This window comes from Carassius auratus, chromosome 8 (assembly GCF_003368295.1).
Source record: "Carassius auratus strain Wakin chromosome 8, ASM336829v1, whole genome shotgun sequence".
Lineage (NCBI taxonomy): Eukaryota > Metazoa > Chordata > Actinopteri > Cypriniformes > Cyprinidae > Carassius > Carassius auratus.
Window position 1 is genome coordinate 26,891,227 of NC_039250.1, and position 16,461 is coordinate 26,907,687.

The 16,461-nt window shown below is 36.2% G+C and overlaps 1 protein-coding gene across 8 annotated transcripts in view; it reads right to left on the reverse strand.

Moving 5' to 3' along the window:
• aak1a (AP2 associated kinase 1a) overlaps positions 1-16,461 on the reverse strand; it is a 46,380-nt gene that overhangs the window by 23,718 nt on the left and 6,201 nt on the right. For all 8 annotated transcript variants that reach the window (XM_026270545.1, XM_026270546.1, XM_026270544.1 and 5 more), the window contains exons 2-10: positions 8,167-8,285; positions 6,364-6,472; positions 6,138-6,280; positions 4,612-4,733; positions 4,444-4,525; positions 4,154-4,286; positions 3,451-3,554; positions 1,061-1,140; positions 775-932 (exon numbers count right to left, since the gene is read on the reverse strand). In XM_026270545.1, coding sequence (XP_026126330.1) covers positions 775-932; positions 1,061-1,140; positions 3,451-3,554; positions 4,154-4,286; positions 4,444-4,525; positions 4,612-4,733; positions 6,138-6,280; positions 6,364-6,472; positions 8,167-8,285 — 1,050 coding nt within the window. The remainder of the gene's footprint in view (positions 1-774; positions 933-1,060; positions 1,141-3,450; positions 3,555-4,153; positions 4,287-4,443; positions 4,526-4,611; positions 4,734-6,137; positions 6,281-6,363; positions 6,473-8,166; positions 8,286-16,461) is intronic.

The window sequence follows — 16,461 nt, forward strand, 5'->3', positions numbered from 1 at the left end:
ATTAAATTAGAAACATCGAAACTTTTCAGGTCGCAGTAAGTACACCGCTGGTCATGCACATCCTTTCCCGGAACAGAACTGAAAGCTTGGTCAATATGGAGAAACAGATGATCATAGCTGTACAAGGATAGCCATTTTGTAAATGAATATATTAGCAGAGTTACTACAAGGGATGTTTAGTGCTGGAAATCCATTTATTCTTTGCTGAAACTTCTGCGTCATCATGAAGAGCGAGTCATGGTTGCCCAGCAACAGCAGACGCCACTGGAGCGCGAGCGTAGATTACAGAGTGCTTTGGAAATAAGGAGAGCGGCGCGCCTAGCGTTTCCCACACGTTTTCAGTCGCGAAATCATGCAAATGTGTTATTGTTTTGAAGGAGATTTTTTTTTTTTGCTGGACTCGGTCGAGACCAACTAGAAGATTGGCGAGTCCAATGGCCAAGTCCGAGACAAGTCCGAGTGCAAATGGAAAGAGTCCGAGACAAGTCCGAGACGACAGAAAAATGTCTCGAGTCCGGACTCGAGTCCAAGACCGGACTCGAGTACTACAGCCCTAGGATTGAGTGTGTCAGGGGCTCAATAGCTGAGGTTTTAAAAGCTCTCTGTAATGGCGCACTGATTGAACCAGTGGGAGTACTAGAGGTGTGTGTGTGTGTGTGTGTCAGCCGAAGACGTGTGAAGAGTCGTCAGTGACTCAAAAGAGAGTGAGCCTCAAAGACTGAAGCCACACATATGAGGACTGATTTTGGATGACGGTGAATGATGAACACTCACTGATTGGCTGGCCGGGTCCCACAGGTGCACTGGGTCTTTTACGAGGGGTGAGGGCTGGTTGGATGGGCAGGATGCCTGCGATTGGTTGAGCCTGGCCAGCCTTGGGACGCTGCCGTGGTGCTATGGAGGTCTCCGTCGCAGGGATTGGATCAGTGAGCCTGAATGACAACAAAAGTTCAAGTCGAATCAAAACTACCACTATATGAAACACGATATGCATCCTAAAACTGAAGCAAAAGTATATAATGAAACATAACGTGACTTCAATAGTCTCAAATGGTCTCACCTGGCTTTGTTTTGGCTCTTCTTGGCCACGGCTTCACTGGCTCTGATTGGATCTGGGAGTTTTGCTGGAATGGGTGAATTCTAATGGAATAAGTGGAATATTATTGCGGTTTATTGTTATACTTGTGTTGTGTTTTCATTGTGTTTGGGTTCGGTCTTCCTTGTCTTGCATCTTTTCATACTTTCTCTGCCTGTTTAATTAACTTGTTTGGCTCTCATTTAGTTCATTTGCATCAGTGTATTTAAGGCCTTCAGTTCCTTGTCCGGTATCGTTCGTGCTTTGCTCACTGTTTGCTTGTTATTTGGATTATTATCTTTTGTCGAATAAACCGTGTTTTATTTGAGTGAACTCTTTTCATCTGACTTGGACTTAATGTTACAATTAAATTATGACATTTAGTGTTGGGTAAGTTACTCTAAAAAATGAATTGATAGCTAGTTACTAATTACATCTTCAACAGTGTCATCAGATTACTTTACAAATTACTCTCTCCAAGAAGTATTTAATTACTTATTACTTTCTAAATCCTATATCAACATCGAAAAGTTAATGAATGATACAAGGATAGACATGAAATGGTTCTTTTAGTTCTTTTTTAAATAAATAATACATAACTACATAAGTTATTCTGTTAACACTTTAGATTAGGGTCCAATTCTCACTATGATCTAACTATACTTTTGCCTCAATACTCCCAATTACTGATTATTAATATTTAATAAAGTAGTTGCTGACAATTAAGATTTAAGAAATGGGTATCAGTAAGGATTTAGAATTCAGTCTTCAGAATAAGACATTAATATGTGCTTTTAAGTAATAAAAAAAAAAAAAATACATGTTGAATAATATTCATGTTGAAAACCAACTAGTTAATAGTGAGAACTAAACACTCTAGTTACTAATAATCTTATTAACTCAAAGTCTATAAAGTGATAAGTTTACATAAAAAGCATGCATTTTAAGGTTAGACTTTAAATATTTCATGTTAAATACACTGTATTATATTGTATATAAATGTTCTACAGTCTATACACAGTATTAAGTTCAATTACATAAGTGACTGAAAAAAAAAAAAAATAGTAATCGCTTATTGTACGTTTTACAGGAAACTATTTAAAATTACAGTAACCAATTACTTAGTAGTTACACCCAACACTGGTTACATTTTGTATTTGTTTGTCTTTAGTCAACATGAAACATCTGCAATTCATTCCAGTGAAACAAGAAATTCAACACACACACACACAAATAAATCGTTTAGCTAATTAAAATAAAGCTGGAATGCAATTAAATATAAACTTTAGAAAACTACTTGCACTTAAATTCATATAGAAAATTACAAATATCATGTAGGCAACTAGCTGAAATAAATGTTTGAAAATTACAGAAATAATTTTAGCTAATTGAAATTATGGTGAAATAAAAAAACTGTAAATAAATAAAATGAACTGAAAATAAAATGTTTAAAATTGCTAGAATTGCAAATAAAGTAAAAAGACTAATAAGCACATAACAACATTTAAACTAAAATGAAAACAAAAAATATAACAATGAAAGTGAATCAATAACAAATAATAAATACTGAAAAAAGTATATAAATACTACTAAAATAACACACACCAATTTACTGTGCATGTAGACCACTAACATGAAGAAAACATTTGTCATTTTCTATTTCAGGTGAAATTCAAAGTCTGTTTTTATTAAGTTTTTTAATTAATTTAATCTTATCATTATTTATTTTTTATGTAAAGTTGAGCATAGAGATGGTTCCATACCACATTTGTGCTAATGTCACATCCTATGAAATCATCATTCTTAAGCGCGTATTTTCATTTCCATGGATGTATAAAAATAACTGAAGATGACATCATCAACAACAAAAGATATGCATTTATCTGTGTAATGAAACATGTCATTAGCTATGATATTTATTTGTAGACGCAGTCTGAGCCAAACATCCCTACGTCAGGAGAATCAGTCAAAGAAACACTGAAAGTTTTTACAGAGGCCATTCCTGTATTGAACTCTAAAGGACATTAGCGGGTGTCATTGTTAATGTGTCTTTGATCATGACTCAATGCTTCCATTATGCTATCAATAATACTGCTCAGAGTGGGAGGGGCTACTGGATGTGTGCCAGCCTGCAGCCACCAGCCACAATCCACTTCCTGTGTGGTTACGTGCAAGCACTTACGATATCTACTGAAAGGAATAGACATGAATTAAACATAGATTAAGAAGTATGTGTTGGAATACGAACAAAAACCCTGTAGAGTGTGACAGGATAACAGGAGAGTAGATCAGGGCAAGTGCTCAAGGAAGCTTGTGTAGTTATAGCACAGGAAACAGAGAGAGAGATGTAGAGAGTATGAATGAGCAGGTCTTACGTGGATATTCTGTACTGGGCATTCTTTCCGTGCCAGTTTAAAGGCGAAATATGACACCTGGTAGATATCTGGCCTTATGTCAGGGTCTGGCTCCAGCATGTAACCTGAGACGGGAAAAATTAAACAAATCAAAACACAAGTGTGTACAGTGTTTTGCTAAATATTGAAAAAATAAATAATAATTCTTTTTTTGATTGTACCAGATAATGAATATATATATATATATATATATATATATATATATATATATATATATACATATACATATACACACATTCATACACGTACAAAACATGTATATTGATGGTAATCTAAACAAAGAGCGAAAACAAACTACTTTAATATTTATTGTGTGAAAAAAAATTATTTTTCAAAAATTGAATGACTGTCCTTAGTTGTTCCACCATCAGTTTTGTCCCTAATAATGCTTTCATTAAAACATAAATTTACACGTGAACAATATTTTTGGACACTATTTACAATCAAGCTTTATGTACCTTATTATGAAAACACTGTAACACTATTAACTGTAATTAACACTAACTATTATTATATCATTAGTGATTTATTATATTATTAACTATTAACTAGTTGCTTATTAGTATGCATATTACTAGCATTTTGGCTGTTTATTAGTACTTGTAAAGTACGTATGAAAGCCTTATTATTGTGCGTGACAAAAGCAGTCATCAGCTGCACTTACGGATGAGAGCGTGCATGTCGTGTGAGTAGCGAGAGTTGTCTGGGATGGTGAAGCTGCCGTCACAGATGGCCACCTGACTCTCTCCAAACGGCAACGTGAAATAACACAACTTATACAACAAGCAGCCCAAAGCCTGAGGACACAAATGAGCAGGAGTCATCAAACCTCCTTTGTGATGCTTAAAATGATATGCATGTTCACCAACAATCAACTACAGTGACAAAAGCTTTGGCTACTCCCGGAACACACTGTTATTGTCGCTAACTGAATTATTCTCCTCTTTGACTCACCCATATATCTGCTTTAGTAGTGATAACTTTGCCCCCATAGAGATTCACCATTTCTGGGGCCCGGTACGAAAGCGTAGTGTACCTTAACACACACACAGAGTATTAGATTCAATTAATATTGAAACGTAACCCTGTGGTGTATAACATAAAAAAGAAAACAATGCTCACTTCTTGATTTCTTCTTCTACGGCCGCCACACCTTCTGTTTGTGGATTCTGGGAGCGGTTAATGGCACTGCCAAAATCACACAACACATAATGTCCTCTGTCATGCAGCAAGATGTTCTCCACCTAAAAGAGACACAAAGAGAGGACACACATTTCTAAAACTGTATGCTGTGTCTGAGTTTTTGCAAAGCTGAACTGAAATAGTTATAATAGTACATCACAAATGAGCTCGAAGATGGGTAAAATTGAAAAAGGGTACAAACACAATAAACCAAAAGTCATTTATTAAAGGAATAGTCCACTCAATACATTTTTAAATAGTCATTTTGAAGCTTGACAGACACTGGCTTCTATGGAAGACCATCTCCGCTACTGAATAAAAAAAAAAAATATGTAAAAAGGTTATTTTTTATTGCAATTGCAAGTTTATTTCTCACAATTGTATTTCTCAGAACTGTGTGATATACAGTGTTTGGAATAACGGCGTTTAAAAGAATGGCGTTAGGTAACAACGTTATTTTTTTAGTAACGGGGTAATCTAACTAATTACTTTTCCCGTCATTATAACGCCGTTAACATTACTGGACGTTAAATGCGGTGCGTTACTATGCATTGATTTAATAAACTATGTAATCCAAAACGCACCCCTGGCTCACACAGCGAGTGAGGAGGTGGGTTAATAACGAGATTAGCGATTATGATTGGCTAAGGCAGAGTCATGTGTTTCATGGTAGCCAATCAGAGCCAGTGTTTTTACGCCAGTGGCACCAAACACACACCATTCACGAGCTTGCACGCACGCAATAGCTAAATAGATTCCCAGCAGCAGCAGAGATGGCGAGTCAGGAGCAATCCGATGAAAAGTTGGCATTTTCAAGGTGAAGATATAAGCACTACTCTAAATTCATTGTGGCCAAAGGCAAGAACGTGCATGTAATGTGTACATATAATGTGATACACACGCATCTACAAAGCTAGTGGCCAAAACCACTTTTCTTACAAAGATAATACATGAAGTGCAGGATAAAACTCTTGCTGTCTGTTGACGTGCAATAAATATCGAAAGTTATGTACTAACAACTGTCTGTTCTACTAATTTTAACTGACTTGTGAAAACTGCTAAAAAAAAAAACTTGACATATAGAAACTTTTATTTATATTTATATTTATATTTATATTTATATATATATATATATATATATATATACTCGCAACTCTGACTTTATAAATCGCAATTCTGACTTATTCGCACTTTATTTAATTTATATCTCCCAATTATGACTTCTTTTATCTCGGAATTGTGAGATAAGGTCCAATTCTGAAGAAAATACTATTTTCTTACAATTATGAGTTTATATCTCACGATTCTGACTTCAACAATTTGAAAAATGTCATTTTGTGTGTTTCAAAAATCAAGGTTATATAGGTTTGGAACAACCAACATGTGACTAAATGACTATGTAAGTAATAAAAAATAAAAAAAAACCTTTAGGGTTAACTAATTGTTAAAATAATAAGAGTCCATACTTTCAGGTCCCGGTGGATGATGGGAGTTTTGCACTGATGTAGTCGAGCGACAGCTTCACATGTGTCACAGAAGATCTGCAGCACCTCCGTCTCACTGAATCCAGTCTGCAAACGCTGGTTCATCAGGTTCACGACCTGCCCACCTGGATTATTACACAAACACCTCATACAAATACTGCACAGTAGGCCAAGACCACCAAAACCCGAGAGAGGAACACACACTGACCTCGACAGAAGTCCATCAATATGAGAACTTCCCAAACATCTCCTGAACCGACTGCTGTGATGCTGGAGTCCATGAAACCAACAATGTTTTTGTTCCCCACCAGGTCCCTCTGTTTAAGAAAACCAACACATTTAGATTGAACAATCTGTAAAAACGTCTAATATTTTGGAACCGCAAGGCACTCTGTGATGATGAAACAGTGCTGACATTTTCCTCTTGTCTATTTAGTAGGGCTCACAGCGAAGTAGACTGGATTTCCATTCTGAAATCAGTCCCAGAGGACACGAGTGACCTTTACCGGCACCGTACTGTATTTACAGCAACACATGAGGAACAGGAGACCTCAAATCCTTTCAAGACCGCATGGCTCAGTTTTTAAGGGTCTAATCCCAGTGCTATTACAGTGATGAGCTTAATCAAATAAAGGACAAATGATGATGGGGGGAAAAAAACACCTACGGAGAACAGCCATAACTGAAGCAATGAAATATCATTGTGTCAGCATCAGCAAATTTAATCATTATCATTTTGTATGGGATGATAATGTAAAGCCAGTTGGTTTCTAATCGAAAAAATAAACTCTAGTTTAACGATGTATTGGAGTCAACATGAATGAAGGACCAGCCCAAACAAGCATGAAACATGACCATAACCCAAAATCTTGGTCAAAAATATTGAAGAAGTATTTTGGCATTAATAATAAGTAACTGCTTGTTTGTTTGTTTTTTGTAATTGGAAAACAATGAAAAATGGTTTCCACCAGTAAAATATACTGGTATACTTATACCAGTAAAAAAAAATAGATAATAGAATAGAAATATAGAATATAGAAAAGATATTGTTTGTAACATACACAGTTAAATATTTTGGGTCAATGCATTTACCTATTTTATTTTATATTTTAAAGAAATTACTTTTATTAAACAAGGATATGTTAAATTGATTAAAAAAAAAAATTATATATATATATATATATATATATATATATATATATATATATATATATATATATATATATATATATTAAAAGACATGGTTACAAAAAATGTATTCTTTTAAAATTTTGTGTCATCAAAAAGTCTTGAAAAATATTAAGGACAACCTTTCCAATATTAATAATAAATCAGAATATTACAGATTTTTGAAGGATCACATGACACTGAAGACTGGACTAGTATTGATCACAGAAATAAACTACATTTTAAAGTATATGGAAATAGATAAACATTATTGTAAATTGTAATAATATTACTGTTTATTATCAAAAATGTGAACCGCAATACATTGTATATACATATATATATATATATATATATGTATGTATGTATCTTATATCTATAAATATTGCAAAAAATGTTCCACAGAAAAAGCTAATATACTTTTTGTTCATGGCCCATACTCGCTTGGTCTATATACATCCTGAACACAAAATCGTGCCTGCATGAAATTTGGTAGCTATCATTGTGAGGACGCTCTAATTTCTGTCAGAATCCCACCAATAGGCCGCAGTATAACTAAAATAACATTATATTAAAATTCACAGTTTTAGATGTCTATTCTCTGCCAGAGTTTGTGGTTGTTTTCTCCCCTTTTCTCATAGTGCTTGGGCCCAGATAACGGCTGCTTGTGGCGATATCTAATAATTAACTTTTATTCATTTGGCAGACATTATAAGCCAAAGCCACTTACAGTGTGCTCAGGGTTTATAGTATCAGCATGTGTATTCCCTGTCAAGTGTCATACTTTAACAGTTGACAAAAATAACTAACTAAATAAAGAACAGTGTATAAGGGAATGTCTCACCATAATCTGAATTTCCCTCTTGCATACTTGAAGGTCATGTTCATTGTTGACATACATTCTCTTAAGTGCACAGCGGACGCCCTGATGAGTCCTCACCAGAAAAACGATAGCAAAACCACCTGTGGACAGAAAACCAACAGCCTGAAAATCTTTAAACGCAGGACAGTCAAGCTACTGAGAGCTCACATGCAGAGAAAGGCAAATCGATCTCATTTGAGATTCAACTAATGTAACACAGTATCACAAGGAACACAGACAACCTTTGTCCAGGGAAATAAGGAGGTACTGGACACTGGTTTCATTGTGCTGTCAGACCAACTGTGACCAGTGGACACACAGTATATAATCATATTATTGATAGGTTAACCTCATTTTAATATGGTTATGTCTAACAGTAAGACTGAGCATTGACTGTGGAAATGCAACCCTCTGTCCAAATGAAAATTCATTGATGCATCACAATAACTAATGCTCATACTTGGGGTTAGTAGTTTAAACCAATCTCTTACTTTAAGTATTAAAGTTTGTGCTAGGACTGATACCTCAAATCGTGTGGCTCATATGGAGACTCTGGAGAAGTTTGATTGTTTCTCTTGCACACTTCACGTTGTCTGGTTGTTTCCACATATTTATGTCTACATGTTACATCATTAGTAATTTAACCATAAGAAATTACATGAATGCAATCCACACATAAATGAAAGGAAATACCGTTTTTTTTTTTTTTTTTTTTTTTTTTGGCGTACAGATACCAACACCGAACGTTTTCCCAAATACACTTTGCATGTATTTCCAGCTTTGCATGCATGGAGTCTTGCAGACACAAAATTTTAATATTATGAACATTTTGGAAACAATGACTGATTTTGTGAGGTTTCTCAAGAGCAAGAGTTTCACCTTCATGTTCATCATCATAAGAATGAATGGACTATCTGGCTTGTCTACTGTCTGTCTGCCCACAGGCTTATCAATCAAGTACAAGTAAACCTGGATGAGCAACAACAACACTTTAACACTTTTAAAATCTGACACCAAAGTTACAAACATTGTGGCAGCAAATCCAAGAATCTCACTCTCCAGACTGTCACAACGTAAAGTTACACTGAAACAGCGGATGTATGGTCATCGGATTACACAGCAGTTAGGATGGGACAAAATATTGTGAGGGGTGGAAAGTGTCACAACTCCGACATCAGGCCTTCAAACCCAACTGAGCAAAGGGACAACTTCACAGATTTTGGCCCGCTTTGGGAAATTTTCTAGAAGCCTAGAAACCTGAACCTGTCGAAGGCCCAGTGAGACTAACAATGAACTTTACTGTCTGAAAATAAATAGCTCGTTTTGGCAGAAACCACATAAGTGTCTCATGTATCCAGACTTTAGATTTTGGGCTGGTCTGATGGTCCATGAATAGTCAGTGTGGGCATACTGTGAATCCATTTCTATGAGTCTTTCATTATAGCCTTTCAGTAAATTTGTCTAAGAAAATCATTTAGCAAAAGCAAAGCCAAAACAAGACTGTTATCATCTTCAGTTCAGACCTATAATAACATGTAAAAATTTGTAAGTTAATAAATCATTTTTCTTTTAACTTTAAGAACAGAACCACATTGATTACAAGCACAATATTCAATTAGGCTTTCAATTAAAAAAAAAATAAAATAAATAAAATGTCTATTTACTATTATTTAAAGGTAAATGAGTGGTGACGGAGGGAGGGAAATCAAAATGCACAAGTAAACTTTTGATTCAAATGGATTCTTCATATCATTATATAGGCTCTGTATACCCCCCTCCCCCCGATAAAAACATTGTAAAAGTTCAGAAATTAAAAAAAAAAAAGTATATTTGTCAATATAATTTGACGAAAATGATAAAACCCATTACAAACAAGCCATTTGTTGCATCCAGTGGGGACATTATTACTGTTTATAATGACTTATACTGTGTTTTTACGCATTTCATCACGTCGCATAAACATAAAACCATGTCTGCATTTGTGATTGGAGAAACAACAAACAACAAGCTCTACTCTACACTACTCAAAATTAGCATTTGAATCATCAGTGGCAAATTCTTTACATATATAAACGTACTTACAGTCTGTGAGTCAGAACAGCCGGCATTATAGTCTTCTCTCACAGGATCAGGAAACAGTCCATAAAATGTGCTGCACACATCTGAATATTTGGGGTGAACTGTTCTGGAACAGTGTTGTAGATACAACTTTGATTTCTAGTCATGTCCTCTTTTTAAAAGGCCTAAAAATGTATTTTCGCTTTCACAATAAAACAGCGTTTCGACAACATATCGCTGGCCGCAACAGCGAGAATCAAAGGTTACACCTTCTTTCTTTGCATGAACATTTGGGTGGTGTTATGCAAATCTCCAACACAGTGATGTAAACATGTGGAGGTGTTTAAACTAGGCGTTTTAGGAGAGCGTAGACGAGTCTTAACTTTTAGAAAGAATATCTCTTTGGGTTTGAGACTTTAGTCTTTGGAACTTTAGGAATATTATCTATTCACAAACAGCTTGTAACACTCCAAAGAGAAAGAAAAACTTGAAATCGCTTGATTATGACCCCTTTAAGCAAACTACAGATTTAGTTTTTTAATGAAAATACATGATAGTCACGTCGCAGGATGTGCGATGTAGGCTGTCGTAGTCAATCCGTTATTCATTAACTGTATGGGGCCAGCTGCTCCCCGGCCCTTCACGAATGTGATTTGCGGATTAATTGCGAAGCTTAACCATCATAGAGTGGAAGTTTATAATTTGCATGTTTTTAAGTCCTGTCAGTTTAACAGGGCAGAGAGACAGCGAGAGAGAAAGAGAGAGAGAGAGCACTGTCTTCAAACAACACGAGCGCTGTCTTGCTCACTCTCCCTCGCGCATATTAATCAATTGACATGGTGTCGATGTTTAAATAATTTAAAATGAGAATGTAAGTGTGCTCACCCCATTTTTGTTTGTAAGAAAACATTTGATTAGATTTCATAATCACAATATATATCGCAGAAAAAAATAATATATCGCAATTTTTCCCAATATCGTGCAGCCCTTACCCTGACCATGAGTCAGATACAGACTGCGTTCAGATAAACACACATGCAAACACACGGAAAATGGCAATTACTTCAAAAACAACAAACCACGCCTGTGCCCTTGCAGCGTCTCTCTCTCACACACACACACACACATTGCCCTCGGATGAGGTGTGGTGTAGCTGTAAGTAAACGGAGAATGTGATTATGTAAGGGTCTATAAATATCACCCCACTTTCTTTTTTACAATGATGAATCTAGAAGTAACTACAGCATCTTAAAGGAAAACATCACATGTGGCATTAGATGGAAAATATCCAATCTTTCAACTTCTGCCATGCTGAGATAAATGTGGCATAACATTAACATAGCTTTTATACATTTTCATAAAGTCAGTTATTATTTTGCTCTTGTAAATATCTGTAAACACCTGAAATAGCTTATTCAGGACAATACTAAAGAAATATCAAGACAATTCAAGTAATTTTGCACATTCTGCAGGGGTGTGTAACCTTATCAGCAGAATGTATGTAATTAATACAAACAACTAAATAATTACAACAAATGAAAACTACTCTTTTCTCATAATTTATTTCTTTGTTACTTTAAGGACTACTTGGAAAAGCAATGTTTACTTAATTGAGAAACACTCAGACAACGTAATAGCCCATTGTTTCGATTGTTAACAGTTTTACAGATTTAAATAAAGGAGTGTAGTGTGTTTATATAAAGTTTTGCCAACATTGTATTATGCATTGTATGTATGCAATTCCTAAATACAATGACTTCCACAAACCCTATGATTGGCATGTTACAATTCTGGATTTAAAATCCATGCTGTACATTGATGCTTCTGTACCACCTCCATTGTGATGTGAACACTGTGTCCCAGCATGCACTACTCGGGTTTCTTCACTGAGTGTCTCACATGTCATTTCTCTATTGTACAGAGACGTTTTATTATCTCACTGTTAATTCTTTCACATCACATTTTTTTTAGGAGACATTGCCTCCCTTGCCGCATAAGAGAGAAAACACCCCGACTTAATTAATGGACGGAATCCAAAATGCAACAGAAGCAATACAAACAGACACACACACAAACATAAACACACACACAGACAGTGACTCAGGACTGTGCTAAATTTGAACTGCTTTGTTGGAGAGGAGGTATCATTTCCTTTCACCCTCCATCTCTCCTTTCCTGTCGCCTCTCTGGTGTGTTAGAAATCTCCTCGCAGGAGGTTGAAGCAGGCAGAACTAGCAGCATAGAACTATGACTCATCTATTCAGCATCGACTCACACACACCCCAAAGCACTGTATGTGAGGAATCAACCTGCCATTATAAAAACATTGAGATTTCATTTCCATTATAACCCACTAATATGCACTGCATCCTCAGGTTTCTACTAGGGGTGCTATTTTTGTCCTTATCATTAACGGTCTTCTATGGAGCTAGTAGAATTTATTTACAATCTAAACCGACTCGAATTGTCATATTTTTATAAATTAATATATATATATATATATATATATATATATAAATTTATAAAAATATGACAATTCGAGTCGGTTTAGATTGTAAATAAATCACAAAACAATTGGGGGAGAATGTATCTCCGAGGGGAACTGACTGGCTTTAGAAGAGTTTAGACATACATGCCAACCCTCCCGATTTTTCCGGGAGACTCCCGAATTTCAAAGCCCCTCCCGAAAATCTCCCGGGCCGACCTTTCTCCCGAATTTCTCCTGATTTCCACCCGGACAACAATATTGCTGCACCATCCGTACATGGGCGTCGTTTCAGAACGAACAGCCTCTGGTGGAACGGCAACGCCACTCTGGCGTTATATTGCGCATGCGCGAATTTAACTGCTACTTCGTGACGTTCTACTTTTAATGGTCTACTACGGGAGAACAGCTGATTTGCCGGAGTCGCTAAAACGTGAGAGATTAGGTAAATAAATGTTATGGCATATGACACTGTAATTTGCATCAGTTTATGATTGTTTGATCACAAACAATCTCATTGGGAATCCCGAGAACATCTATATAGGTAATAAAAAAATATTTTATTTTACAATGATAGGTAAAAAAAACAAAAAAAAAAACAATTTTATATATATAGAAGTAATATTTTTGACATGAAATTAATTTAAGCATTTGTCTTGGCAAGTATGGTTTAGATGGTATTTTCTTTTCATCTTGCATCTGTATAATGCATATTAAATGGTGTTTATAAGCACCTCTGTAACCAAGAAAATGTTGTATCGCTGCTGTTCCATAAGTGCCACCTGCTGACAGAGAGTGAATTTACATTCACATAAAGTTGGACTATTCTGTTTTCACTTAAAATTTCGAAATTATACAATCTAATTGTTCAAAACTGTTCATGCTGCATGTGTGAAGCATATTTGTTTTACAGTTTGTGTCACTGTATAAAGGTCTACTTTTATTTGTGGAGACTCAATGAAAAACATTGTGCTTTTGTAAAATAAAGAAAACAAACAGGATGTTGCTTACTGCCATTTGAGTTTCCTTTTGGTAAACAAATATGGGTGCCACAATTACTGAAACTCAACATACACTCACCTAAAGGATTATTAGGAAAAATTATTAGTTCAATTTCTTATTAAGGCAATTATCTAATCAACCAATCACATGGCAGTTGCTTCAATGCATTTAGGGGTGTGGTCCTGGTCAAGACAATCTCCTGAACTCCAAACTGAATGCCAGAATGGGAAAGAAAGGTGATTTAAGCAATTTTGAGCGTGGCATGGTTGTTGGTGCCAGACGGGCCGGTGTGAGTATTTCACAATCTGCTCAATTACTGGTATTTTCACGCACAACCATTTCTAGGGTTTACAAAGAATGGTATGAAAAGGGAAAAACATCCATAATAACCACTCGTTACAACCGAGGTATGCAGCAAAGCGTTTGTGAAGCCACAACACGCACAACCTTGAGACGGATGGGCTACAACAGCAGAAGACCCCACCGGGTACCACTCATCTCCACTACAAATAGGAAAAAGAGGCTACAATTTGCATGAGCTCACCAAAATTGGACAGTTGAAGACTGGAAAAATGTTGCCTGGTCTGATGAGTCTCGATTTTTGTTGCGACATTCAGATGGTAGAATCAGAATTTGGTGTAAACAGAATGAGAACATGGATCCATCATGCCTTGTTACCACTGTTCAGGCTGGTGCTGGTGGTGTAATGGTGTGGGGGATGTTTTCTTGGCACACTTTAGGCCCCTTAGTGCCAATTGGGCATTGTTTAAATGCCACGGCCTACCTGAGCATTGTTTCTGAAGATTGTCTATCCCTTTATGGCCACCATGTACCATCCTCTGATGGCTACTTCCAGCAGGATAATGCACCATGTCACAAAGCTCAAATCATTTCAAATTGGTTTCTTGAACATGACGATGAGTTCACTGTACTAAAATGGCCCCCACAGTCACAAGATCTCATCTTTGGGATGTGGTGGAACGGGAGCTTCGTGCCCTGGATGTGCATCCCACAAATCTCCATCAACTGCAAAATGCTATCCTGTCAATATGGACCAACATTTCTAAAGAATGCTTTCAGCACCTTGTTGAATCAATGCCACGTAGAATTAAGGCAGTTCTGTAGGTGAAAAAGGGGTCAAACACAGTGTTAGTATGGTGTTCCTAATAATCCTTTAGGTGAATGTATATAGGCGACGTTACATGTCATATCATATTGAACCGGGACCCCGAACCGAGGTAGGTACCGAATTGTGACATCTGTGTATCGTTACACCCCTAGACTTAAGGCTGATTTATACTTCTGCGTCGAAACTACGCCGTAGGTTGTGTCAAATCTATGCGGATTGCAACCGCTGTTATTGGTCTGCTAGTACCCATTCCTCCGTATGTATTTGAATTTTGTGTGTATTTTGCACTTTAATATATTTTAATGTTACACAATAAAATGAAGCAAAGAATAAGCGTCTTATCTATTATAAAAATGTAGCACTGCAGTACTTTGTTGTCTGCGACAAACCATTGTTCTGCCATGGTACAAGTCCTTGTAGAGATTGAAAGAATGCCATCTTCTGCCGTTCCGTTGTCATCTCTTTTTGTAGTTCTGTTCTTTGATATGTATTTCCTGCTGTCACGGCTGATGCTTCTTAGACAAGCTGCTTCTTCTTCAGCTTTTGCCGTGGTCTGCGGGTTGCATATCAACATGCCCGTGGACACTGCAGACTAGCGGTTTGCATATTGTACTGCACGCCGATGCGGACAATGACACAGAAGTATAAATGAAAACCAACACACAGCCTACGGCGTAGAGGCTATGGCGTATGTCCGACGCAGAAGTATAAATCAGCCTTAAACAAACTAAACTAAAGCCAACCGAACCCACTAATACAACACAGCACACACTGAGGATGACAGCTAAAGGCCGACAGATGGCGGCCACTAGAAACATTAATGAACAAATGAGTTGCTGACCATCTATTATTCACACACACACACAGTGCCATTTAACTTTCAGAATGAGGCAAAGATGCTCTCTTATCTCTTAGATCATTCTGATGACAAAAACATCAACGATCACCCCTGAACTTCAAGAAACTGAAAATACACACTTCTTGCTAAGGAAAGTTTCGGGACATTTGGTGCATTCAAGTCTCCCTGGGAAGTTTACATTTATGAGTTTCATTACATTTATGCAAATTGTAATAATGATATCATGAGCATTTAAATGACTTTGTTCAGAGCACAAACTGTACTTCTACAAAATCATGAATAGAAGTAATGTGCACCAAGATGGCGTTCAATTTTTGTTATGATTTTACTGAATATAATTTTTTTTTTTTAAAGAGCTGCTGTAAATTTTATTATATTCAATGATAACCGTGCAATACAATGGCATTTTTCCAGAATTTTAAGGTTTAAAGTGGGCGGGACCAAAAAAAAAAAGTTTGAAAACCACAGCACTTGTTAATTCTGAATGCTATATAGGAGAGATATTATTCAAATTTGGATGCAGCAAATTTAAACCGCTACAAACTCATGATGTTTAATTAAGCAGTGTCTAGTTAGTTTTAAAAATAAATGTATATTTGGCCTGTGTGTTATAATTTTATTTGTAATTTAACTTCTATTGTAATATAATGTAATAACTTGTGGCCGACTGATCAAATAATAAGAGGAAAACACATATGGACTTGTCCTTCTCAGTTGTCCATCCCAAATGGACGATCAGATGCA